General features: G+C 39.5%; 1 protein-coding gene across 21 annotated transcripts in view; it reads right to left on the minus strand.

The window, feature by feature from the left end:
• The window catches only part of CADPS2 (calcium dependent secretion activator 2), a 525,179-nt gene that overhangs the window by 83,773 nt on the left and 420,022 nt on the right, over positions 1–21,384 (minus strand). For 12 of the 21 annotated variants that reach the window (XM_045062933.1, XM_045062937.1, XM_045062930.1 and 9 more), the window contains 2 exons: positions 7,955–8,058; positions 6,293–6,301 (listed from right to left, as the gene is read on the minus strand). In XM_045062933.1, coding sequence (XP_044918868.1) covers positions 6,293–6,301; positions 7,955–8,058 — 113 coding nt within the window. The remainder of the gene's footprint in view (positions 1–6,292; positions 6,302–7,954; positions 8,059–21,384) is intronic. The other 9 variants (XM_013050847.2, XM_045062940.1, XM_045062938.1 and 6 more) reach the window with 1 other exon arrangement.

Below are 21,384 nucleotides of genomic sequence, written 5' to 3' on the forward strand. Positions count from 1 at the left end.
TTCTCTGGCTGTCTGATCTTAGTTTTGTTTTAATTTGCATTTCTTTAATTAAGAATGAGTCGGAACACATTTTTCAAATGAATAAGGATCCCATACTGTTTTTAGTGAATTGTTTTTCAGGTTTTTCCCCCTTCCCTTAACTTTTTTTTTTTTTTTTTTAAATTAAGTAAACTCTACACCCAATATGGGTCTTGAACTCATGACCCCAAGAGCAAGAGCCACAGGCTCTACAGACTGACCCAGTTATGTACTCCCTTCCTCCCCTTTTAAAACTTATCTTTTGCTGGTGTTACAACTTTTTAACCAAATAACTACAAAAAATTCACACTTCTGGGATATAGAATTTTTTATTATTCTTCCAATCAAAACTAATCACTTAAAAAAGGATTCATTATACTATAGCCAGAGAAGTCAACATTTACTTTCAAGAACTTTCTAAGAGATACATGGTTGTAAAACTTCCACTTAATTTCTTCAAAGGTAAATTACATTAAAACCACATGATAGTCAAACCACAAAACAAAATGGATTATAAAATATCAACACACTGGGTATTTTCTTTCTTTTTTTCTTTTTAAAAATATTTTATTTCTTTATTTGATAGAGACAAAGTGAAAGTTCAAGCAGGGGTAGGGGCAGAGGGAGAAACCCTGCTGAGCGTGGAGCTTGATGCAGGGCTAGACGTGGGGCTGGACTCAGGGCTTGAGCCCAGGACCCTGGGATCATGACTCGAGTCAAAGTCAGATACTTAACCAATTGGACCATCTTGTTGCCCCATCACATTGGGTACTTTCTTAAAAACTTGTATCACAAGAATAATGTTCAACATATTAATAAAAAAATCACCATGTGATGAATTAATGGATGGCAAATATAAGAAAATATTGCCTACTAGGAAGAATACTGATATTAGATTTAGGGACATTCAATGCCTGGCTCAAGGTTTAGGACTTCGACTTTGGGGCTACAAATATATAAATGTGCAAAACTGCTGGAAATGGTATGCGCTATGTCATGAGCTATTGCTCTTTCAAAATATTATCTTTGAGTCCTTTTAAACTGTCTACTAAAATGGGTATATGACAAGTAATACATAAGTAAACAAATAAAACAGTGTAATTCCATGACATGGGTCTTACTCTTGTTTTTTAAAGCTATAGCAGTGACTGACCTGACACTCTAGGTCAAGCAGGATAGAAATTCTAGTAAAAATACAGCATGAGGCACCTGAGGGACTCAGTTTGTAAGTGTCTGACTCTTGACTTTGGCTCAGATCATGATCTCAGGGCTGTCAGACTGAGTCCCATGTTGGACTCCATGCTGACTGTGGAGCCTGCTTAAGGTTCTCTCTCATTCTCCCTCTGCCTCTCCCTGCTGGAGCTCTCTCTTAAAAAAAAAAAAATGCAGTACTGCAAAGACAGTTTAAAGTCTCACCTCTAGCTCATTATGCTTTTTCAAAAGATTAAAATTAAGAACATAGGGGTTTCTGGGTGGCTCAGTTGGTTAGGCAACTGCCTTCGGCTCAGATCATGATCCTGGAGTCCCAAAATTGAATCCTGCATCAGGCTCCCTGCTCAGCAGGGAGTCTGTTTCTCCCTCTGACCCTCTCCCCTCTCATGGTTTCTCCCATTCTCTCTTTCTCTCAAATAAATAAATAAAATCTAAAAATAAAACTAAATAAAATTAAGAAAATAGCAGTTATGTTAGGTCAGGATTGTTTCAAGACTTGGAAAAATTTCCATAGCTCTTTTTTTTTTTTTCCCATAGCTCTTTTTAAAGTGAACTTGGAAGACAAAGCCACAAGGGCAGAATGAAATAAAATGGAATAGAATTTTCTTTAAAAAAAAAAAAAGTATCTTCAGGATAGCAAAATTTTGCCATCAATTCAAAATTTTCATCCTGTTTTGCAGAAGTATACATCTGTGTGTAAAACTGTATTCCTGATGAATGTCAGCCGGTCTGTGATGAAAGCTTATCATTCTCCTAGAGGTGAGAGAAAGCTTTCTGCAATCACAGTCTTTGAAAAGGAAAAGCAAGGGTCACAGTCTGCTGCCTTAAGAACATAGGGTGGATTCTACACCTATCCCCTCATCTTTTCTGCCATCCTGCTGCGGGGCAGTCCTCTTCCTTTCGACTGTCAGTAAGAAGAGAGGCTGTGTGATGTCCTCCCTTGAGGACCACTTCATGGGAGATGGTAGAGGGTCCAGAGCACCAGGATCTCCACCAGGGTGAAGGAAGCCCCACTCAGAAATGCATCCAGCTGTAGTGCACTAACTAAGTCATGATCATCTGGGTTAAAGTCACCCTGGCTCTAATGCTAAGCCACTAATTAGTATATTGAGATGGCAGAGGCAGAGGCAACGTTTAATTTGATTAAGAGGAAAATACAAAACAAAACTTGATGAAAAGTCTTTAGCCAAATCATTTCTATCAAAGTTCTAACAATAAAAAGAAATGAAATCTTGCCATTTGCGACAACATGGATGGAACTAGAGTGTATCATGCTTAGTGAAATAAGTCAAGCAGAGAAAGACAACTATCATATGATCTCCCTGATATGAGGAAGTGGTGATGCAACATGGGGGCTTAAGTGGGTAGGAGAAGAATCAATGAAACAAGATGGGATTGGGAGGGAGACAAACCATAAGTGACTCTTAATCTCACAAAACAAACTGAGGGTTGCTGGGGGGAGGGGAGTTGGGAGAAGGGGGTGGGATTATGGACATTGGGGAGGGTATGTGCTTTGGTGAGTGCTGTGAAGTGTGTAAACCTGGTGATTCACAGACCTGTACCCCTGGGGATAAAAATATATGTTTATAAAAAATAAAAAATTAAAAAAAAAATCTTATATAGTGAAAACAATATCCGTGGCCGGGAGACAATACTTTAAAGCTGTGTTTGTTTTCTGAATGTTATTGGAAACAGTGGCAGCTAAGAAGGCACCCCGAACCTGGCAGTGAGTACTGAGCTTCTGCACTTAGTGGGGAGACTTGAACGCTCCTGGGCAAATCAGGTCCCTGGGTGGATTTCTATTTCCTCATCTGCAAAATGGCAATAATAATACTTGTCTGAATATCCCTTCGCATCGTAATGAAAATTCTATGAATATGAAAATCTCCTGATCTACAAAAGTAAAAAACTAATCACTATCAGTAATTACAGACATGAGCTGAAATCCATACAGATCTTATAATGTGAATTGAGATATTTTACATGCCAAGTATTGTTCTAAATGCTCCTTATACGTTACATTATTAACCCTCCAAATAACCCTTCCAGAAAGGTAGATGGCATAATTATCCTTAATTTGTTGGGTGGCAAATTCAGGGAGATTAAACGAGTTGCCCAAAGTCAAATAGTTGGTAGATGACAGAACAATAATTTGAATCCAGGTCAGCTGGAGTGCAGAGATCAAGCTCTTACATATGCAGACTCTTCTTAATTAACTATGTATAGCACATTACCTGTCTGTCCATCTGTGTATCTATCATATTTTGCAGCTCAGACCACTGGTAATGTCCTGTTTTATTTTTCTTCCTGCAAGAGCATCTATTAATATCTTATTTCTTTATATATTTTCTAATTTCTCTGAGGGCAGAGGCTTTTCATTACTTTTACACTCACTATCTAGTTAAAATTTATAATTTACAACCATAAAAAAGAAAATGGCTGCCTAAATGAGGAAACCTGTGAATCTGGTTTTGGGCTGCTGTGTGTGCTCATTTTTCCCCAAGAAAAGATCAGTTTGCAATCCTGTATTTTGTAGATGATCCTGAAAGTTCAGGAGATAGTTCAGTGTCTTGAATAACCTCTAGCCCCAACACACACACACACACACACACACCCAGGCAATGTAACACTGATGGGCGACATTCTAGAAACATGTAAGCTCTTCTGAGGAGCCAGGAGAATAGACTAGAGGGTGACAGCTAAACCACTGTCAGGCCAACCATCAGTGTTTTACAACTCTTTCAATTCAACAAAATCACTCCCTAGTTGGGTTCATACATGAATGTAGATATTGAAGTAACAGGGTGTGACGATAAACGGAAAATATCTTAAAGCATAAGTCAGGGTAAAATACCACTCTTATTGTTATATATTATTATATATACTATATATATATAGTATTAAAAATTACTAAATAATTAACAAACATTTTTGGTGGGATATTCATACCCATGGAATTTCATTTGAGAGTTACAGTGGCAAATGCAATTCTGCCTCTCTAACTCTCCCATCTCAAAACCACTTGATGGTCTTCATTTTCCGTGATGAGGGGTATTTGTTGGACGAGAGGCTAATCTAACCCTAAACTTAAAACCACCCCTAAAAAAATGCTGGTTTATCTAAATGGCTATCTACCTGGCTGTCCAGATATAAATAATATGTAATTAACAGTAATTCAATTGTTGAGATTACTGAGATTTAGTTAGTAGTAGATAATAAACAGACCTTATTCATGAACAAATAACCAGACTTTAAGATGTTCCTTAGATGTGCATGCTAGTGAGAAAAGAAGGTCACAGAGAAGCAAAACACATGGGAAAAAAATATCAAATACCCCTTCTCTTCGTGTTAGAATCTCAACCAGAAACATAACCCGGTTCAGATGCTGATGTTTATGTGCGTGAGCAGATGTGCAACTGTGTGTATCCACAGTGAACTCCTTTCCTGTCCTGCCTCTGTTGCTGGAGGGTCTGGGGCACAGGCAGCTGAAGCGCAAGGTGAACCAGCTGCGTGCACTGAACTTGTGATGCAAATACCAACTTGCTGCCAAGCATCGTTTTTGCTTCAGTTATCACCGACATGGTGGACAATATTACATTTAGACTATTTTAGGGACTTAAGTCAAGAATCTGCTGTCATAATAACCAACAAAGAGGCAACTTGAGCTGTGCCTGTATTGATCTTATTGATCTTCTGATCCTTTCAGGACTCCATACCCCTAGGCAGGGACCTAGGCTACACCAGCCAGCAAGGAAAGGAAGAGAATGAATGGAAAGGGACACCTCCAGGCTTGCACCATAATCATCTGCTCTGCATTTACATCCCTGCTATGATGCCTGGTATGAAACTTGGCAACAGATCCAGGGTCAGACAACCCCTGCCCCCTTCTACTGAATGAGAAATAACAGTGTGGTTCTCTGCAAAGCACCCAGGTCTGGAGTCCCATCACTAACCACCTGTGCGCATGTGGCAACTTGCTCAACCTTTCTGGGTCAGTTTTCTTATCAATCCAATGGTGTATGTGGAGACGGGGTGCTGGTGAGAGCCCAAGGCTTTCTCATCAGCATCTGGGACCTCCCGCCACCATCAAATGGAGAGGCCTTTGGATGGACGGTATACAGATCTGTTTGCCTAAATTCCTGGTCAGGCACAGTCTAGTCGCTGGAATGTGGAGACAGCCTTAAAGATCTTCTGGAAAGGATCTTAAGTGATCTTTTTAAAGAGAAAACAAGTCAGAAAAAAGCCTGAGAGAAGAGGTTAAGAGGCCATCCAAGAGAAGGGAGGGAGGACTGTCTTCTAAGCCAGTCACTGTCAAAAAATGTGAGGACACAAAGATTGCTTGACCGGGAAATTGCTGAAAGATCCAAACAACCTCTTAGCCCCGAAAGTAAACTGCCCTTGGGAGACCGGTAGAATGAAAGTAAAAGAAGCCTGAGCAGGAGCCAAAGGGAGGGCTCTGTGAGGCAGACGTGCTGACCTCCACCAAGGGAGCCGAGCCCAGTGCTCTCTCACAGAGTAAAGATACCCCAGCTTGAACATCCAGCAGAATAAAGATCAGTGCAGAGTTCAGTCTCCTAATTCACTCTGGAAATGACTTTAGAATCAGACCAATTCACTCCTCAGTATTGTTTGGAAAAGTTGGATCTTCTGGTTAAAAAAAGAAAAAGGCAGGGAACTTGGCTGGCTTAGTCAGTAGAGCATGTGACCCTTGATCTTGGGGGTTGTAAATTTGAGCCCCACGTTGGGTATAGAGATTACTTAAAAAATAAAATAAAAATCTTTAAAAAAAAGAAAAAAGAAAATGACCAAAAAAAGAGAGAGAGAGAGAGAGAGAAAACTGCATTGTCCTAATCCTTTCAGCTGGCCTTAATTATGCATGCAATTATTAATAACACACAATTACCAAAACACAACAATTGTAAGCCCACTCCAAGAAATAGTCTTTAATTGGAAGGAGAACTACATTGGCTTTAAAATTAACTATCGTCTAAGTGAGTTCTAACTTATCTTGACTGAAAAAGTTATTCCATACTAGAATAATAGTGGGAACAGTTTTACTCACCTCTCTTCCCTGATGGATTCCAAGAATTTGGAAGCATTGGGGGATGGAAAATGCCATAGTGTTACTAAGCATTTTTAAATGAGGTTATTATAACAGTTCTATAGTTATAGTAGAATATTTATAAGTTATGATTATCTCTGTTCAGTAAAGTCAACCACATTTTTGTGGAGTGGAAAATATTATTTACGGTTTAATTGTGTTTGGATACATTATCTTTAACAAGCATGTAGTCATTGCATGGCATGGACAACATTTAATAATTATATTTAAAAACAGGAAAGTAATTATTTTCCTTACGAGGGCAGGAAAATTAAATAGTGTTTCTGTGAATTGTATGGGAATATTAGGTGTACCTGTTTAGGTGAATTATACTGCAATTGCATATCCAATCAGAAATAGTTTTTAATTCAAAAGGTCTAATACTCTGATGATAATGGCTTTTAATAGAATACAAAGACAACACATACATATATTTTATCACACAGTCATTCTCATTGTAACATAGCAGTGGTACCAGCCCAGAAACTATCCTCATGGGGATTCATTTCAAATTATTGAAGCAGCTGTTTCTTCAGTTTAAAATACAATATCCATAACAAGTTCACACATGACAGATGCAAGGTAAAAACTAGATTCCGTAGTGTGAGCTAAAAGCAGATGTTTTGAATGATCATATTTATAACCAGATACAATAAATCTTAGTAGCCTATAGTAAGGTTTCATGAATATTCTTTTTTAAGAATTTGCTTAAAATGTACTTCCTATAGTTTCTTATATTTTGGGGAACTTGGCTTCATTACATATAAATATTGTATAAATTCTTAAGTATCTGGGCTTAAAATTTTTTTTTTTTTGCCCATTTCATGTGCTTCTTCAGGAATAAGAGCACTGTTAGAACAGTGAAATTTGTTATATTTACTTAATTCCATATATTTTCCCCATCCAATCTGTTCCAATTTTAGTATACATGCTGCCAAAGTGAGCACTCCCCACCCAATTCTAAGTGCCAAAAATTCCGTTTTTTTTTTTTTTTTGTTTGTTTGTTTGTTTAAATAAACTCATGACTATTAGAAAGAGGTTTGGAAAGACTATTAGAAAGACTTTTAAGTCTTAAAACAAGCAGTTGGCCTGGGGAAATACTACTCTACAGAGGGAATGTTAATATCTAATGAAAACTTCAGAAAACTATAAACAATAAAAGCTTAGTGAAAATTTTAAGAAAAGTCTGATGGTAAGAATAAAAGACTAGTTCTCAGTCATACAGTTACGGATGTCTTCTATTTGATTTTGTTATAGCGGATCACTACTTTTCCTTTTGTACACTGATGAATTTACATTTCCAAACTAAAGCAATCATGGCATCAAGAGATGGGGTTTGTGCTCTAGCTTTGCTTCTTACTACTGGTACATCTTTGGCAGACCCCATAAGCTCTCCCATGTGCTGGACTGTTGTCAGCAATAAATGACAAATCATACACACAAACGGCCCCTTCGTAACATATAGGAATTGTGTATCAGGGAAATGCACATATGGTCTCAGTTTTTTACAGGTAGATGGCCACACGTATATCAAATCTATGGGCAGGCCACTCCCTCAGTGTTGTTCCCACTACAGCAAAGCATTATATGAAGCTTTATATGACAGTTAGAGCAAGTCATCACCTCTGCATGATGCTCTTCATTCTGCTGTAAGACTTCTATGCAGAGCTCTGCTAGATGAAGAACCTCTTCCAGCTTTCTAGCAGGAGGTGCCTGGTTCATGGTCTCTATGTTAAAAAGAAATCATAATAATGTGACCTTGAAAATAAAGAGCCAAACATATTCCAGTTTACAATGAGGAGACCAAGGGGTTGAAATAGAATAGAAAGCATATTTTTGAGAAATAAGAGATGCAAAATACACAAATAGATATGTTCTTAAAAAAAAAATCACAACAAACAGTTCACCAGATTGCAGAAAATATTTCACCCACAAAGCGATCCCAGGAACTGCAAGTGCTGCGACATTTAATATATAAGAACGAACAGGTGAATCAGCACATCAGATGCTCAACTTCCGCAACAAACAAGTTATAATTCTCCTCAAGGTCAAAAACACAAAGAGAGCAGATACCACAGTCTTTTCCTTCTCTCTGTATTGTATTACCAATACAATAGCATTCTTACCAGATGAGTCATTCCTGACAGCAAAAACCATGGTTTTCTTTTTGTTGTTGTTGTTGCTACTTAAATTCTCAGCCTGAAATGTCTATATAGTTTAGGTTGATTAAATCAAGAAGTATAAAGTCACCTAAAGTAGTCTGACAACCTTCGATGAGCTGATTTCCTCCCTTCCTCCCCTATCCACCTTTATGTCACCCTGTCCCCTCCTCTATCTGCAGAGGGCTGGGGAGGCATTCTTTAAAGCTGAAGGTTCTTTCGGCATCGAGGCAAACTGGTATGAAAAGGCCAGGCCACAGATTAAGTACAGCTATCCTAAATTCAGCAACAGAGAAGGAAAAGCAGTTGATTTTAGAGATACAAGAAACTGGCAGAAATTAGAGGTGCCCTATGTAATGAAACCATTTCAAAATTGAATGTGAAGAACACTGTTTCCAATAAAGACACAGAAGATAAACACTGTCTTATATTCATGGACTCTCTCTTTGTTCCAGGAAGGAGGTTGTAAGGAAGAGAAGTAAAATATTCAGAAAAAGAGCTTTTGCTGTGGAACCTAAGGAGTTTTGTTTTTTGGCAATGCATCTTTTCCTTTAACTTCTTTCTAAAACTTCAGCCTTAAATTTGGAGGATGCTCTTGCATTTGCTCGTTTCCGAAGGATATGCAATGATGCAATGAAACATTGCTTATGGCTGGTGCTTGTTCATTAAACATTCACTGTAAGTTTACTATAGGTCCCGGTGTGATAAACATGGGGGTTTCCACTCCCTAACCCTGCACTCATCCTCCTAAACCTCCCTGCAGGATGGAAAACCACTGTTTGTCTGCGACAGGGATCAAGAGCAGAAAACCAGTCTGCCAAACACCACGTAATGGAGTGTGCCTACAATGTTCTTAACTGTGAGAAGTAGGAGGTATAAGCCATGCCCCTGATCTTAAACAACTCAGACTCCAACAATCACTACTGAAAGGATCCTTAGACATCAACTATCCAATCTTCCATCTGTTTCATGATCACTTCAACATCCTCAAAAGAGGGTGAAGTCAAGGAGGCTCATGACTTTGCAAGACAGTCTACTCCACTTGGGGGCAGCTCTACTTACTTAAGTCTGGTGAGGAAGACAAGATCCTTAAGAAGAGTTTGGAAACATTGTAAAGCAAATATGGCAGTAATGTAGGAGAGGTGAGAACGGCTGAGAGCAGGTGGGTTTGGGGAGAGGAATCAGCAGGAATGTAAGTAGGATCTGAAGCAGGTCCTAAAGGAATAACAAATGACCTGGGTAAGTAGAGGATGGGTTTTTAGAAATGATTGTGTGACAGAGATGCAGTGCATTCCAAAGGAAGTTGATGATGATGATGATTACAAATGTTACCATTTACTGAGAGCCAATGAATGTGTCAGGCATAGCACCAGGCACTTTCCATGCATCATCACACTAAATTCCTCAAAAGCTCTAAGTTGTTTGGTTATTTGTCCATGTAACTTGTAGATAAGGAAACAAGCTTGGACAGGTGAAGTGCAACAGCTAGCAAGAGGAGTAGGTGAGACCTGAGCTTAATGTGGGCTCTTACCATCTCTGCCTTGCCCTTGGCTGGCTGGAATACAAACGTGCTGGAGAACAATGGGTGATGAGCCCCAGGTCAGACTGTGGCAGGCTTTTGGTGAGATGATAAGTACGCTGTGTAACTATGTCCTGTGTCTAACTTAAAGTAAGAGTTTCTTCGTAAGGCTTCAAACTAAATTCATTTTAGGAAAATGCATCTGTGGTTGTGTAGAAAAAAAGGATTGGTGAGGTTTTACAACACGGGTCAGGTCTAGAAAACAGAGAACTATAGGAAGATGATAGTGGAAACAGAATAGGGAGGTGCAGGGATGCATTGAAGAAAGAAATTGCAAGCCCTTGTGAGTAACTAGAAATTGCAAGCCACAGAGGAGAATGACCCCAAGGTTTGGAGACTGTGGCTCTAGGAGTGAGGGCGCATGGTTGATGAAGCTAGGGAATGGGTCTTCAGTGGGACATTCCATATATTTTAGGACTAATTTCCATATATGTATAAATTAGTTATTCTAAACTAAAAAGATAAGTAAGCACTGCAAAATCTGCACACACACAGGGAATTAAGATATTTGGATTCTCTGCCTACGAAACTCCTACTTATCACCGAAGATACAACTTGAACGTTACCTTAAATGTGGGACCTTTTCAAAGTTGGTGGTCTGAATGAGTTGCTCCTCTCTCTGAGCTTCCCTCTTACGCACTTATGAGCCTGTTTACTCCACAGTGTCCAAATCAAAGTCAGAGACGGGGTCTCGATATCTTGCACTCTCAATATCACAGGTACCTAACGAATGTTTACTGACAATACAAGAACACTTTCTTTTTTTTAAAGAAAAACCCTGTTAAAAGTAAAATCAATACCCAAACTATTTCAAGTAACTGTGTGTGAGATGGCAAATAGCTCTTCTGTCACTAACACACCAATGGTGGACTAGTCAGCAAGTCCACCAATAACGTGCAGCAGCAGTCCGAGAACGATGCTCAAAAAACTGATGGGCGCTGTGTTCTTAAAGGATTTGAGAAAGACTTCTTTGTAAAAGAGTTCTTAAAATCATTTTTAATTCTCAAGAGCATGCCACTTCTATGCCTTAATTTTTCCATCTTGAGATGGAAAGTGGTGAATTACATTGTGAACTCAGAGCCCATGGGATTTAGGGATTAGGAATAGGTTTTAGGGTGTGTCCTTCGAATTATATGCTAATTTCTGTGTAGAGAGGCATTTGGAGGTGAGAAGGATTATAACTTTCAGGTTTTCAAAGTGGTCCATAAACCAAATACATGCTAAGAGTCCACTGAACTGTAAAATTTCTACACTTCTAGCTAGTGAATTCTATGCCTCCTATAAATATAAGTGTTGGGCTTTCTTGACATTGTATTATATTGTTTAAACATATTCCTATGTTTATTTTACATCATGTTTCATAAGCAAATAGAGGCAACAATCTTCATTTTTGTCACAAAACAATTTATTTTTCCTACCTACTTCAGTACATTATTACTGAATCCTTACAAGCATTCTGCCAGTTAGATAATCATGGCCCTCATTTCCAGATTAGGAAAAAGAGTTCTTGGGAGAGGTTAAAGAATGTGTCCAAGGTCATATAGGGCACTAGCTGAGAGAGAATTAAAATCTTACCTCTGATGCCAAGTAAGCAGCAATAAGACAAACACTTGAAATCTTTTTCACTTTCAGCTCTCGGAATAACATACACACATACACACATGCTAAACTGCCCGTATATATTCAATAGAAAATTCTGAAATGGCTGAATGTTTGAAGAGTTTATAAAGTCACCATATCCTTAGCCACAAGAATGCAATAATCGAGACTAATCACAGGAACAACCTGAAAACTTATTTCTGTGTACATGTGAATATGTCAAAACTAGCTTTTACGTTTGACACTAGCTTAAGTAAAGCTCTGAGAGGACCCTGTGTTCTACTGAAACTTAAGAACAGTCGAAAACGTTTTATTTTTCCTAGACTAAATTTATTGAGAGGAGCAGAACTTTGTACTTAAACATAATGGCCACTCTAATCCTTTAAATAAATAGCATTTTTATCAAGTACACTGTGTACACCATCTCTGGCTGTCACTCATTTGACTATCGCCAAGAAGTTTAATGCGTTCTGTAGTCAGAACTCTATTAGACAGCAAGGTTATCAACAGCCCTTTAAAAAATCTGAGCACTGAATATTTGAGAATGCCTCCTTAAAATATTCACTTTCACTTTTTTAACATTTTTACAGTGTTACAGATATCTCTATATTCTACAAACTTCACACCAAGTTGCTGATTGTTGTAATACATTTCAAATAATAACAGTTACAGTGAATATGCCCAGAGTAGTGAGGCTTCTTTACGACTTTCAATGCATTGCTCTTAGGTATGTTTCTTCATTTTGGAACACTTTTACTGTTTTACAATAACACTCCCCAGCTGCTCAGAGCAATTCCTTTTAATTATACCTCTGTACACTTAAGAAGAGGTCTCACTGGAGAAAAGGTAGGGAGGTGGGGAGATGTAAGAAGAAAGCTTGGTAGGTTTTAATTCTGTTCCCCCATTGCATACTTCCAGCACTTTCTCCCCAGCTACCTCCCTTCCAGCCACTTCCTGTCAAAATCTCTAGTGGTGGATACACAGTAATGCTCAGAGTGAAGGTTGTGAGGGGACCTGGAAAAAAGACCAATAAGATAATTTCAGTCCTTTTTTTCCCCCCATTTAGGATATGGAAAAATTTATAGGGTACTTGACCTTAACTCTTACAAATTCATACCTATACTTGCAACTAAACAAAACACTGATACTAAAAAAAAAATAATTAAAAAAAAGTTTGAAAATTCCAATGGCGGGGAAAAGAAAAGAATTCAAGATGGTGGATTGAAGGACCATGGCAACAATGCCATCATAATACTTCTCTCCCTTGCATCTAGGTCATGATAACCAGCTAGAGTGCATCAAAAAGTAATTCCTATATATGCACTAAGATTTCTTGCTTGGTTCTTCAGTATCCCGATTTTGTGACCCTGAATTTGATTCAATAAACACTTTTGCCTGGAAGGTAATGTACTAACAACTGAGGGGATACAACGATGAACAAGGTAATATTTCTGCCTCCAAGAATTTCTGTATCTTTCTCCCTAACCAGATTATAAGGTAGAAGATAGATGCATACTGTTTTTGTTAAGTATGAGGAAGTCCTGCTATAAAGCTCTGACAGAGACTGAATTAAATGCACTCAATATGCAAGAACAGCATTATTATTGAGCATGAGATAGGATCAAAGATAAGTCAATAAGAAGGCTTTAAATTGCTCATGGATAACATGGGGATCTTTAGAAAGAAACGCTGCTTCTTTTAATGGGTATGTGTTTGAGGTCGAAATCTTAGATCAGAGAAAGCTAGCAGCAGTCTAACACTGAAGGCTCCCACTTTTCTATTCCTTCTGTCTGAAGAAAAAAAAGAAAGAAAAGAAACACACTCACTCTTTTGCTTCTCCCATCCTCTAACAAACATCAATCAGATGGATGAGGAGAAAGCCCTGACATTCAGGACACTGAGGTGAGAAACTTGTAAGACTTAGGGAGGAACTGTAGGGTTAACTGTGGGTCCTGAGGAAAAAAAAAAAAAGAAAAAGAGGAAAGGCAAACATGAACACTTTGTAGGGAAAGGAGACGAAGGACCCCAGCTTGGAAGGAGTAGGGAGATCAGCAACATGGAAGCATTCCCCTGGGATACAGGGAGGGACTCAAGCAGTAAGGTTTGGCCTTACTGGGTATAAAAATTCAAGAGAGTTGGGTCAAAGGTATGACATCTGATTTCTTCTACCTGGAAACCCCGAAGGTCATCCAGAGGCAAGGACGATCAGCATCCACTCCATGGACTGCTGGTTAGAAAGCTTACCTACCTTCAGACCTGGCTGAGCAATGGATCCCTCCATTTCCTTGTGCTGTCTCCCTCCACCAAAGCAGGTACTGACTGCTTCCTCCTTTCTCGCCTTACAGAAATATAAGGCACCACATCTCTGTCTCTCTCTCTCTCCCTCGCACACACACACACTGCACACCGCTACAGGTGTGTAAAGGATGTGTTCCTATTAGATCAGAAAAGGTTCCATCCATGAACAGACATTTCTGCAAAGAAGACATCCAGATGGCCAACAGACACATGAAAAAGTGCTCCATATCACTCGGCATCAGGGAAATACAAATCAAAACCACAATGAGATATCACCTCACACCAGTCAGAATGGCTAAAATCAACAAATCAGGAAATGACAGATGCTGGCGAGGATGCGGAGAAAGGGGAACCCTCCTACACTGTTGGTGGGAATGCAAGCTGGTGCAGCCACTCTGGAAAACAGCATGGAGGTTCCTCAAAATGTTGAAAATAGAACTGCCCTATGACCCAGCAATTGCACTATTGGGTATTTACCCTAAAGATACAAACGTAGTGATCCAAAGGGGCACGTGCACCCGAATGTTTATAGCAGCAATGTCCACAATAGCCAAACTATGGAAAGAACCTAGATGTCCATCAACAGATGAATGGATCAAGATGTGGTATATATACACAATGGAATACTATGCAGCCATCAAAAGAAATGAAATCTTGCCATTTGCGACAACATGAATGGAACTAGAGCGTATCATGCTTAGCAAAATAAGTCAAGCAGAGAAAGACAACTATCATATGATCTCCCTGATATGAGGAAGTGGTGATGCAACATGGGGGCTTAAGTGGGTAGGAGAAGAATCAATGAAACAAGATGGGATTGGGAGGGAGACAAACCATAAGTGACTCTTAATCTTACAAAACAAACTGAGGGTTGCTGGGGGGAGGGGGGTTGGGAGAAGGGGGTTGGGGTTATGGACATTGGGGAGGGTATGTGCTTTGGTGAGTGCTGATTCACAGACCTGTACCCCTGGGGATAAAAATACATGTTTATAAAAAATAAAAAATTAAAAAAGAAAAAGAAAAGGTTCCATCTGAGCTACTGCTCCATGTTACATGTCTTCTTCCACTTATAAAGCCCTTTAGACCAGTCTAGCGGGTTTAGGGAATTTCTACTGGCCCCTGATTCTGTCCTAATTTTAATCTTAATTTCTGTTGGTGTCAATGTTCTCCCCCTTTGCAGGATCCAGACTGATGACTCAACTGGATAGTCGAAACTTTCATTGAGGTGTTTCTCTGACCCATCGTTTGGCTCTAGCCACAGCAACCTGTGGTGACACAGCACCAGAGGCCAGCCCCACCAGGCCCCTTAGGGTGTCCCAGTCCTGACCAGATCTCAGTGCTCGTGGGACTTCTCATCCCAAAATGGAGAGGAGGGTAGAAGATCAAATACTTTCTTTCCCATTAAGCAAAACCACCTGTCTCTCTCCAAGCCTGCCTGCCACTGTCCAGACGTATGACAACCTAATTTTGGGAGCTCTCCTTTGACTTAGTCACCTAGAAGGAACAGGATGTAATTTGCTAAGAAGGTTGCCTCAGGATCTAGAGGAGAAGTGGTTTCTAAAACTAAACTCCATTTCCCCAACTCTTCAGGGCCAACCTGACTCCAACTTGCCCAATATCCCACCCTCCAAGACTTGATACTATCAATTAATGCAAGAGAATAACCTCACATTGACCTGTTCCTGGTCTGAATGAAACCTAAATGCGAGCATAGTTCTCTGAGTGCTGGAATATATATTCCTTTAATCAATGAACGGAATATATATAATTCCCAATAGGCTTGTCGTTCTCAACTCTAGCAGGCACCAGAACCTCCTGGAAAGCTTGTTAAAGCACAGACTGCCTGGCATCACTCTCAGAATTTCAGATCAAGAGCTCTTGTTTGGGACCCAAGAAGTCACCTTTCTAACAAGTTCCAGGGAAACGCCAATGATCCTTGTCTTGGGTATGCACTTTAAGAACTACTAGTGTTTATGGAAAAAGAGCTTACATACAAAGGCAACCTGTTGAAACTTCAGGATACTTCCTCCTTTCCCTGAAATCAAGCTACATCATTGTATAAATTTCGTTTTAGAAGAAAAAGGTGACTTTTTCCTGTAGAATCTGAACACGTTTTACTTTTCTGTAATGTTAATTTTAGACAGGATAGTATCCATAGTTGAACAATTCTGTATGAATGAAAATATCTAGATGTCACAGCCCCCCTACAACGGTTTAAGATCTGTGAGAATACTAATACTGCAGATGTTTGGAAACAAATAGGTCTGTGGTCTGCTAATTCCTAGCACCCCTTTGGGACCAGCTCACTGAATGATCCTGTCATTGAAAACAAAGTTCCAGTTAATACCCCTTTGGAATTAACCAGGCTAATGATGTAGTACTTTGGAATAATTGTCCTGTGGTGATGGTCACATTAACTACTTTACCTGGATTATCTTACCCACCAATAAACTCATACTTAAGCAAGTGGTCAACTGTGGAACAAAGGAGAATTGGCCACTGGGGTATATAGGCCAATAGCAGCCAGATTGGACCCAAATGGAATAATCTGTAGAAGCCAAGAACAAGAGAGATCCAGGACATATGATGGGCCATAAAAAGCCAGATACATACGTGAGGTAGATGTCACTGATGTTTTGTGAGACTTTCTTCGGGAGGAATATGGAGACACAGTTTTCTCTTAAGATCTTAAAATAAGGAATGTTGGTGATGGAATTAGAGAAACATCAGTAGGCTTTAATATGTAGTTTAACAGTTGTCACAGGCTTTTCTATGATTTTATGAGTGGAGAAACACAGACAGCTTGGTTTGAGTTTCATTAAAGTTGTCCTTTTAACTCCTGAGACACTGGCTCTCAAGTTTGTGAAGGAGGAAGATCCAAGATCTCACAGGAAAAAAAAAAAATCATTATAGTGTTGCTGGCTGCAAGGACTATGAAGGCTTGGAAGAGAAGAAAACTCTCTCCAGTGGATATTTAGCTAGCTCTGGTTGGCCCTGGCTGGAATATATACCGCAGGATTCTAATGAGAGCATAAAAACTTTCCACTGGCAATTCTACCTGCTAATTGTATAACAGGGGTTTTCCCAATGACTGGTCTTTAGCCCTGATATATATCGATATATCCTATATTATCATTCATATATAAATACACACACACACCTCACACTGCTGCATATTTGGCAGCTGAAACTGACAAATGGTCTCCTTGATATTACTGTTATATATTACTTGATATTACTTGTTATTACTTGATATTACTGTTCTTTATACATACATTGTATATTTCCTCTCAATATAATTCTGATTCAGGAATTAAAAACCCTCAGAATCATCTCGGTTATAGTGACTGCCAGCCAGTACTAAATTATAATATAATTACGGTCTATAGCATCTTAAATTTCATGCCTAGTCCTTCTTGTCTTCAAACTACATTTACTTAGAACAGCCTTTCCATGGCCATTTGTTATATTCATGCTTCAAAGAAGTACCATCACACCTCCACAGGCCCATTCTCCACCTGCCCCTTAAACTCTCTTTCATTCTCAAGGAGAAGGTCTGCCATAAACAATGGGAGTCAGGTAAGGCAGGATCCCAGGAGGTGGTGGGAATGAAGGTGTGAGGACATGGGCAATGGGAGGGTGAAAGGGACTACAGAGGCTGCCCAGCTGGGGGACAAGCTGAAGGAGAAGGAAATAAAATAATGGAAAGATATACTTTGAAAGGATTTGTAACCCTGGGTGTTAAGAAATGAGTTCAAGATCTTGCTGTCTTTATGTAGCTCTGTTTCCTTTGACATGGAAGAAAGATGTGTTAGGGCAGCCAAGTGATGTGTTAGTAGTGATTTTTAAAGAAATTTTTAAATTAAAAAAAAAAGATTTTATTTATTTGATAGAAAGAGAGAGATCACAAGCAGGCAGAGAGGCAGGCAGACAGAGCGGGGGAAGCAGGCTCCCTGCTGAGCAGAGAGCCCAATGTGGGGCTTGATTCCAGGACCTTGGTACCATGACCTGAGCTGAAGGCAGAGGCTTAACCCACTGAGCCACCCAGGCATCCCAGTAGTGATATTTGATGCGTAAATTTGGACAATGTCTCCTAGTTGGACAGGTGTAAAGACCAGGTGTAGAGAGGAGGGTAGGGCTTAGTGATATTTTGAATATTTCTACAGTTTTAACATCCCAGGTTTGCTGGCCACAATGAACATATGTTTAACCAACATACCGCAGGAATATTTTACAGGTTCAATTTTCCGAAATTAAAAAAAAAAAAATCTGACATTCCAAACACTGATCAGGTCTTTTCATTTAGTGCTTGAAGCTATATGGCCACTTAGTTATGGGCCCATAAGTAATGAACTCTCATCTGCCCAGGCTGTGAGTCCTAACAAACTCTGGGGAGAATAAAGAGGCGAAATCTGTCAGTTTGCATTACTCTGGTTTTGTCCAATTGGAAAAGACTTTTGAATACATCTGAAGTACTCAGATTAACAAGGTGCTGCACGAGCCACACTGGTCTAGGTCACTGGGTTTACCTGCCGACACACGTTAATAAATAAATGAAAAGGTCACCAACCAGTTGGTTTCAAACTCTGGATATGGAGGATAATAAATTCTATCAAATTGCTCATGAAAGAAAGAAAACTTGCCACGTCAAGACTGCATTTATCTGTGCATCGCAATCCATATACAAGTAAAACACACACACACACACACCCCACAAATATATGACACATTGTCAAGTGAGCGGAGTAAACTGACATCCTTTCTGAGACCTTTTAGAGAACAGGTGTTGAACGCTTGTAATGAGATTTCTATGCATCTTCAGAGGAAAGAGACAAGATTGTAGCAAGAGCCATTCAGAGTGTGACAGATCATGGCTGAGGGAATAATTCCCAGTCAGGGGCATGACAAAGGAGACATTACATAAATGCTCTGTTTTCTCAGGAGGTGCTTATGTTCTTGCTTAGAATCCCTACAGAAGACAAATATTCACTGAAGAAAAGATTCGGAAGAATAGATTTTTCCAGATCCTGGGGAATCTGGGATATATTCAATTAACTAACTCCTGATGCACTCTTTTGTGATTATTTTACGAATCTTTTCCTCTTGCAACTGGGAATTGATGGGATTCATAGAGCTTTCAAGGCATCACTTCGGAGGGGGCTAAGAATTTTTTTTTTCAAGCAGAGATGGTTAGCTGACAATTCTATGTAGAGAATGAAGTAACTAAAATGGAACATGTTATGTTTTACAAGAAAGTTAAAACAATTTTGCTTCAACTCAAATAGGTATCAGATAAGCTTTGAAAATCAGCACGGAAAATGAAAAGGTAAAAACATTCGTTGGGGATAGTCACCATAAAGAGAAATACTAAATCCATAGTGGTTGACATTTACTTCATTACACTGATCTCTGGTCTCTGATCGCTCTGGAGACCATGTTTCTGTCAGAGGATGACTTAGTTTTTTTCCATGTAGAAGTCCTTTTTGAAAAACAGATCTTTAGGGGCACCTGGGTGGCTTAGTGGGTGAAAGCCTCTGCCTTCACCTGGGGTCATGATCCCAGGTTCCTGGGATGGAGCCCAGCATGGGGCTCTCTGCTCAGCGGGGAGCCTGCCTCCCCCTTTCTCTGCCTACTTGTGATCTCTGTCTGCTAAATAAAATCTCAAATAAATAAATAAATAAATAGATAGATAGATAGATAAATAAATAAATATCTTTAGGGAGAGAGCATGTGCACACGCACGTGCAGTGGGGAAGGGCAGAGGGAGAGGCAGAGGGAGACAGAGTCTCAAGCCTACTCTTATCTCAGTGCTGAGCCCCCTGCAGGGCTCCCTCCCAGGCCCGATATCATAGCCTAGGCCAAAGCCAAAGTCAGGCTCTTAACCCACTGTACCACCCAGGCGCCCCCGTAAGCCCTTCTTTCTAATTTCATCTCTGAAACAGCCCATCCTTTCCCCACTGACTTATGTTCCCACTTTATCAGAGATGAAGCATAGCAGGCTTTTCCCATTTGTACATGAGTCTACATTCTTCTTCACAGGCTTTGGTGAAGGTTTTGTAATTGTAGTGTCAGGACAAGACAAGCCTTCATTCTTTTCCCCTTAAAGTTGATTTATTCAATATCCTCTATTCTTCCATTTAAATTTGTCATGTTCTTAAAAAAACAAACAAACAACTCTGGAATTCTGATGCGACTCCGCAGTGAATTATAGATTAATTTGGGAGTGAGCTTATATATTAGGCTATCAAGTCATCCCTCTTAGGGCATGAACCATCTTATATTGATTTTTTTTTTTTTTTTTTAAGATTTGAGAGAGAGAGAAAGAGATATAGCATGTGTGAACAGGGATGGAGGGGAGAGAGCAGGACAAGGGAGAGAGAATCTTAAGTAGGGTCCACACTGAGCACAGAGCCCTGACCAAGGGCTCGATCTCATGACCCTGAGGCCAGGACCTGAGCTAAAACCAAGAGTTGGTTGCTTAACCTACTAGACCACCTAGGCGCCCCGTCTTGTATCTACTTAGATTGCTCTCTATAACCTTTGATTTTCAAATGTTTCTTTAGAGATCTAGGAAATTTTACATGCTTTTGGCAAACTCAATTCCTGGTTGCCTTGTAGTTTGGTTACTGTAAAAGACACTTTTTGTTTATATTTTTTAGCTAGTTGGTCTATGGTGTGGAGCAGTAGTTCTCTGACTGTGGTCCATGGACCAGTGGGGATCCTCAGGACTCTTCAGAGATCCGTGAGGTCAAAATTATTTTCATAATACTAAGATTGTTTTTTGTCTTTTTGGCTCTGTTGATATTTACAGCGATGGTACAAAAGCAACAGCAGGTCAAACGACTTTATGTCAGCATGAACCAAGGCCATGGTGCTAAATTCTACTCATTGCTGGGTTCTTTACCCCCTCACACACACCAGAAAAAAGCCAGTTTTCTATGCGAAAGTCCTTGATAAAACAGTAAAACAAGCTTTGTTGAATCTCTGTCCTTGAGTATACATTTTTAAATAACTGACAAAATGAAAACTTTGCACAAAGCATGACTACATACTGAAGTGTAATGATTGTCTAAAGGAAAAGTGTGTCATTGTTTGAGTGGGGAGGGGCACTGTTCTTTTCAGAGAACCATTTCTAGTTGAAAAGACTACTGATGGACAAAGTATGCTTATTTAGACTTGAGAATATTTGGCAGCATTTTCTGAAAAAATGAAATCAACCCGTTGCTTAAAAAACCAGTATTTGTTGTAATTATAAAATTAAAGGTTTCAAAGAAAACTAGAATTTTAGAAAACTTCTGTCATGAACTTGACAGTCTCCGAAGACTTTAAGTCTTTCTGATGAGGCAGGTGATATTAATAAAGATGACTTTTTGATATATTAACACTAAGAAGATGATCTTGGGCACCTGGGTCACTCA

The sequence above is a fragment of the Mustela putorius genome, unplaced genomic scaffold (genome assembly GCF_011764305.1).
Source record: "Mustela putorius furo isolate JIRA1106 unplaced genomic scaffold, ASM1176430v1.1 tig00003845_pilon_pilon_pilon, whole genome shotgun sequence".
NCBI lineage: Eukaryota > Metazoa > Chordata > Mammalia > Carnivora > Mustelidae > Mustela > Mustela putorius.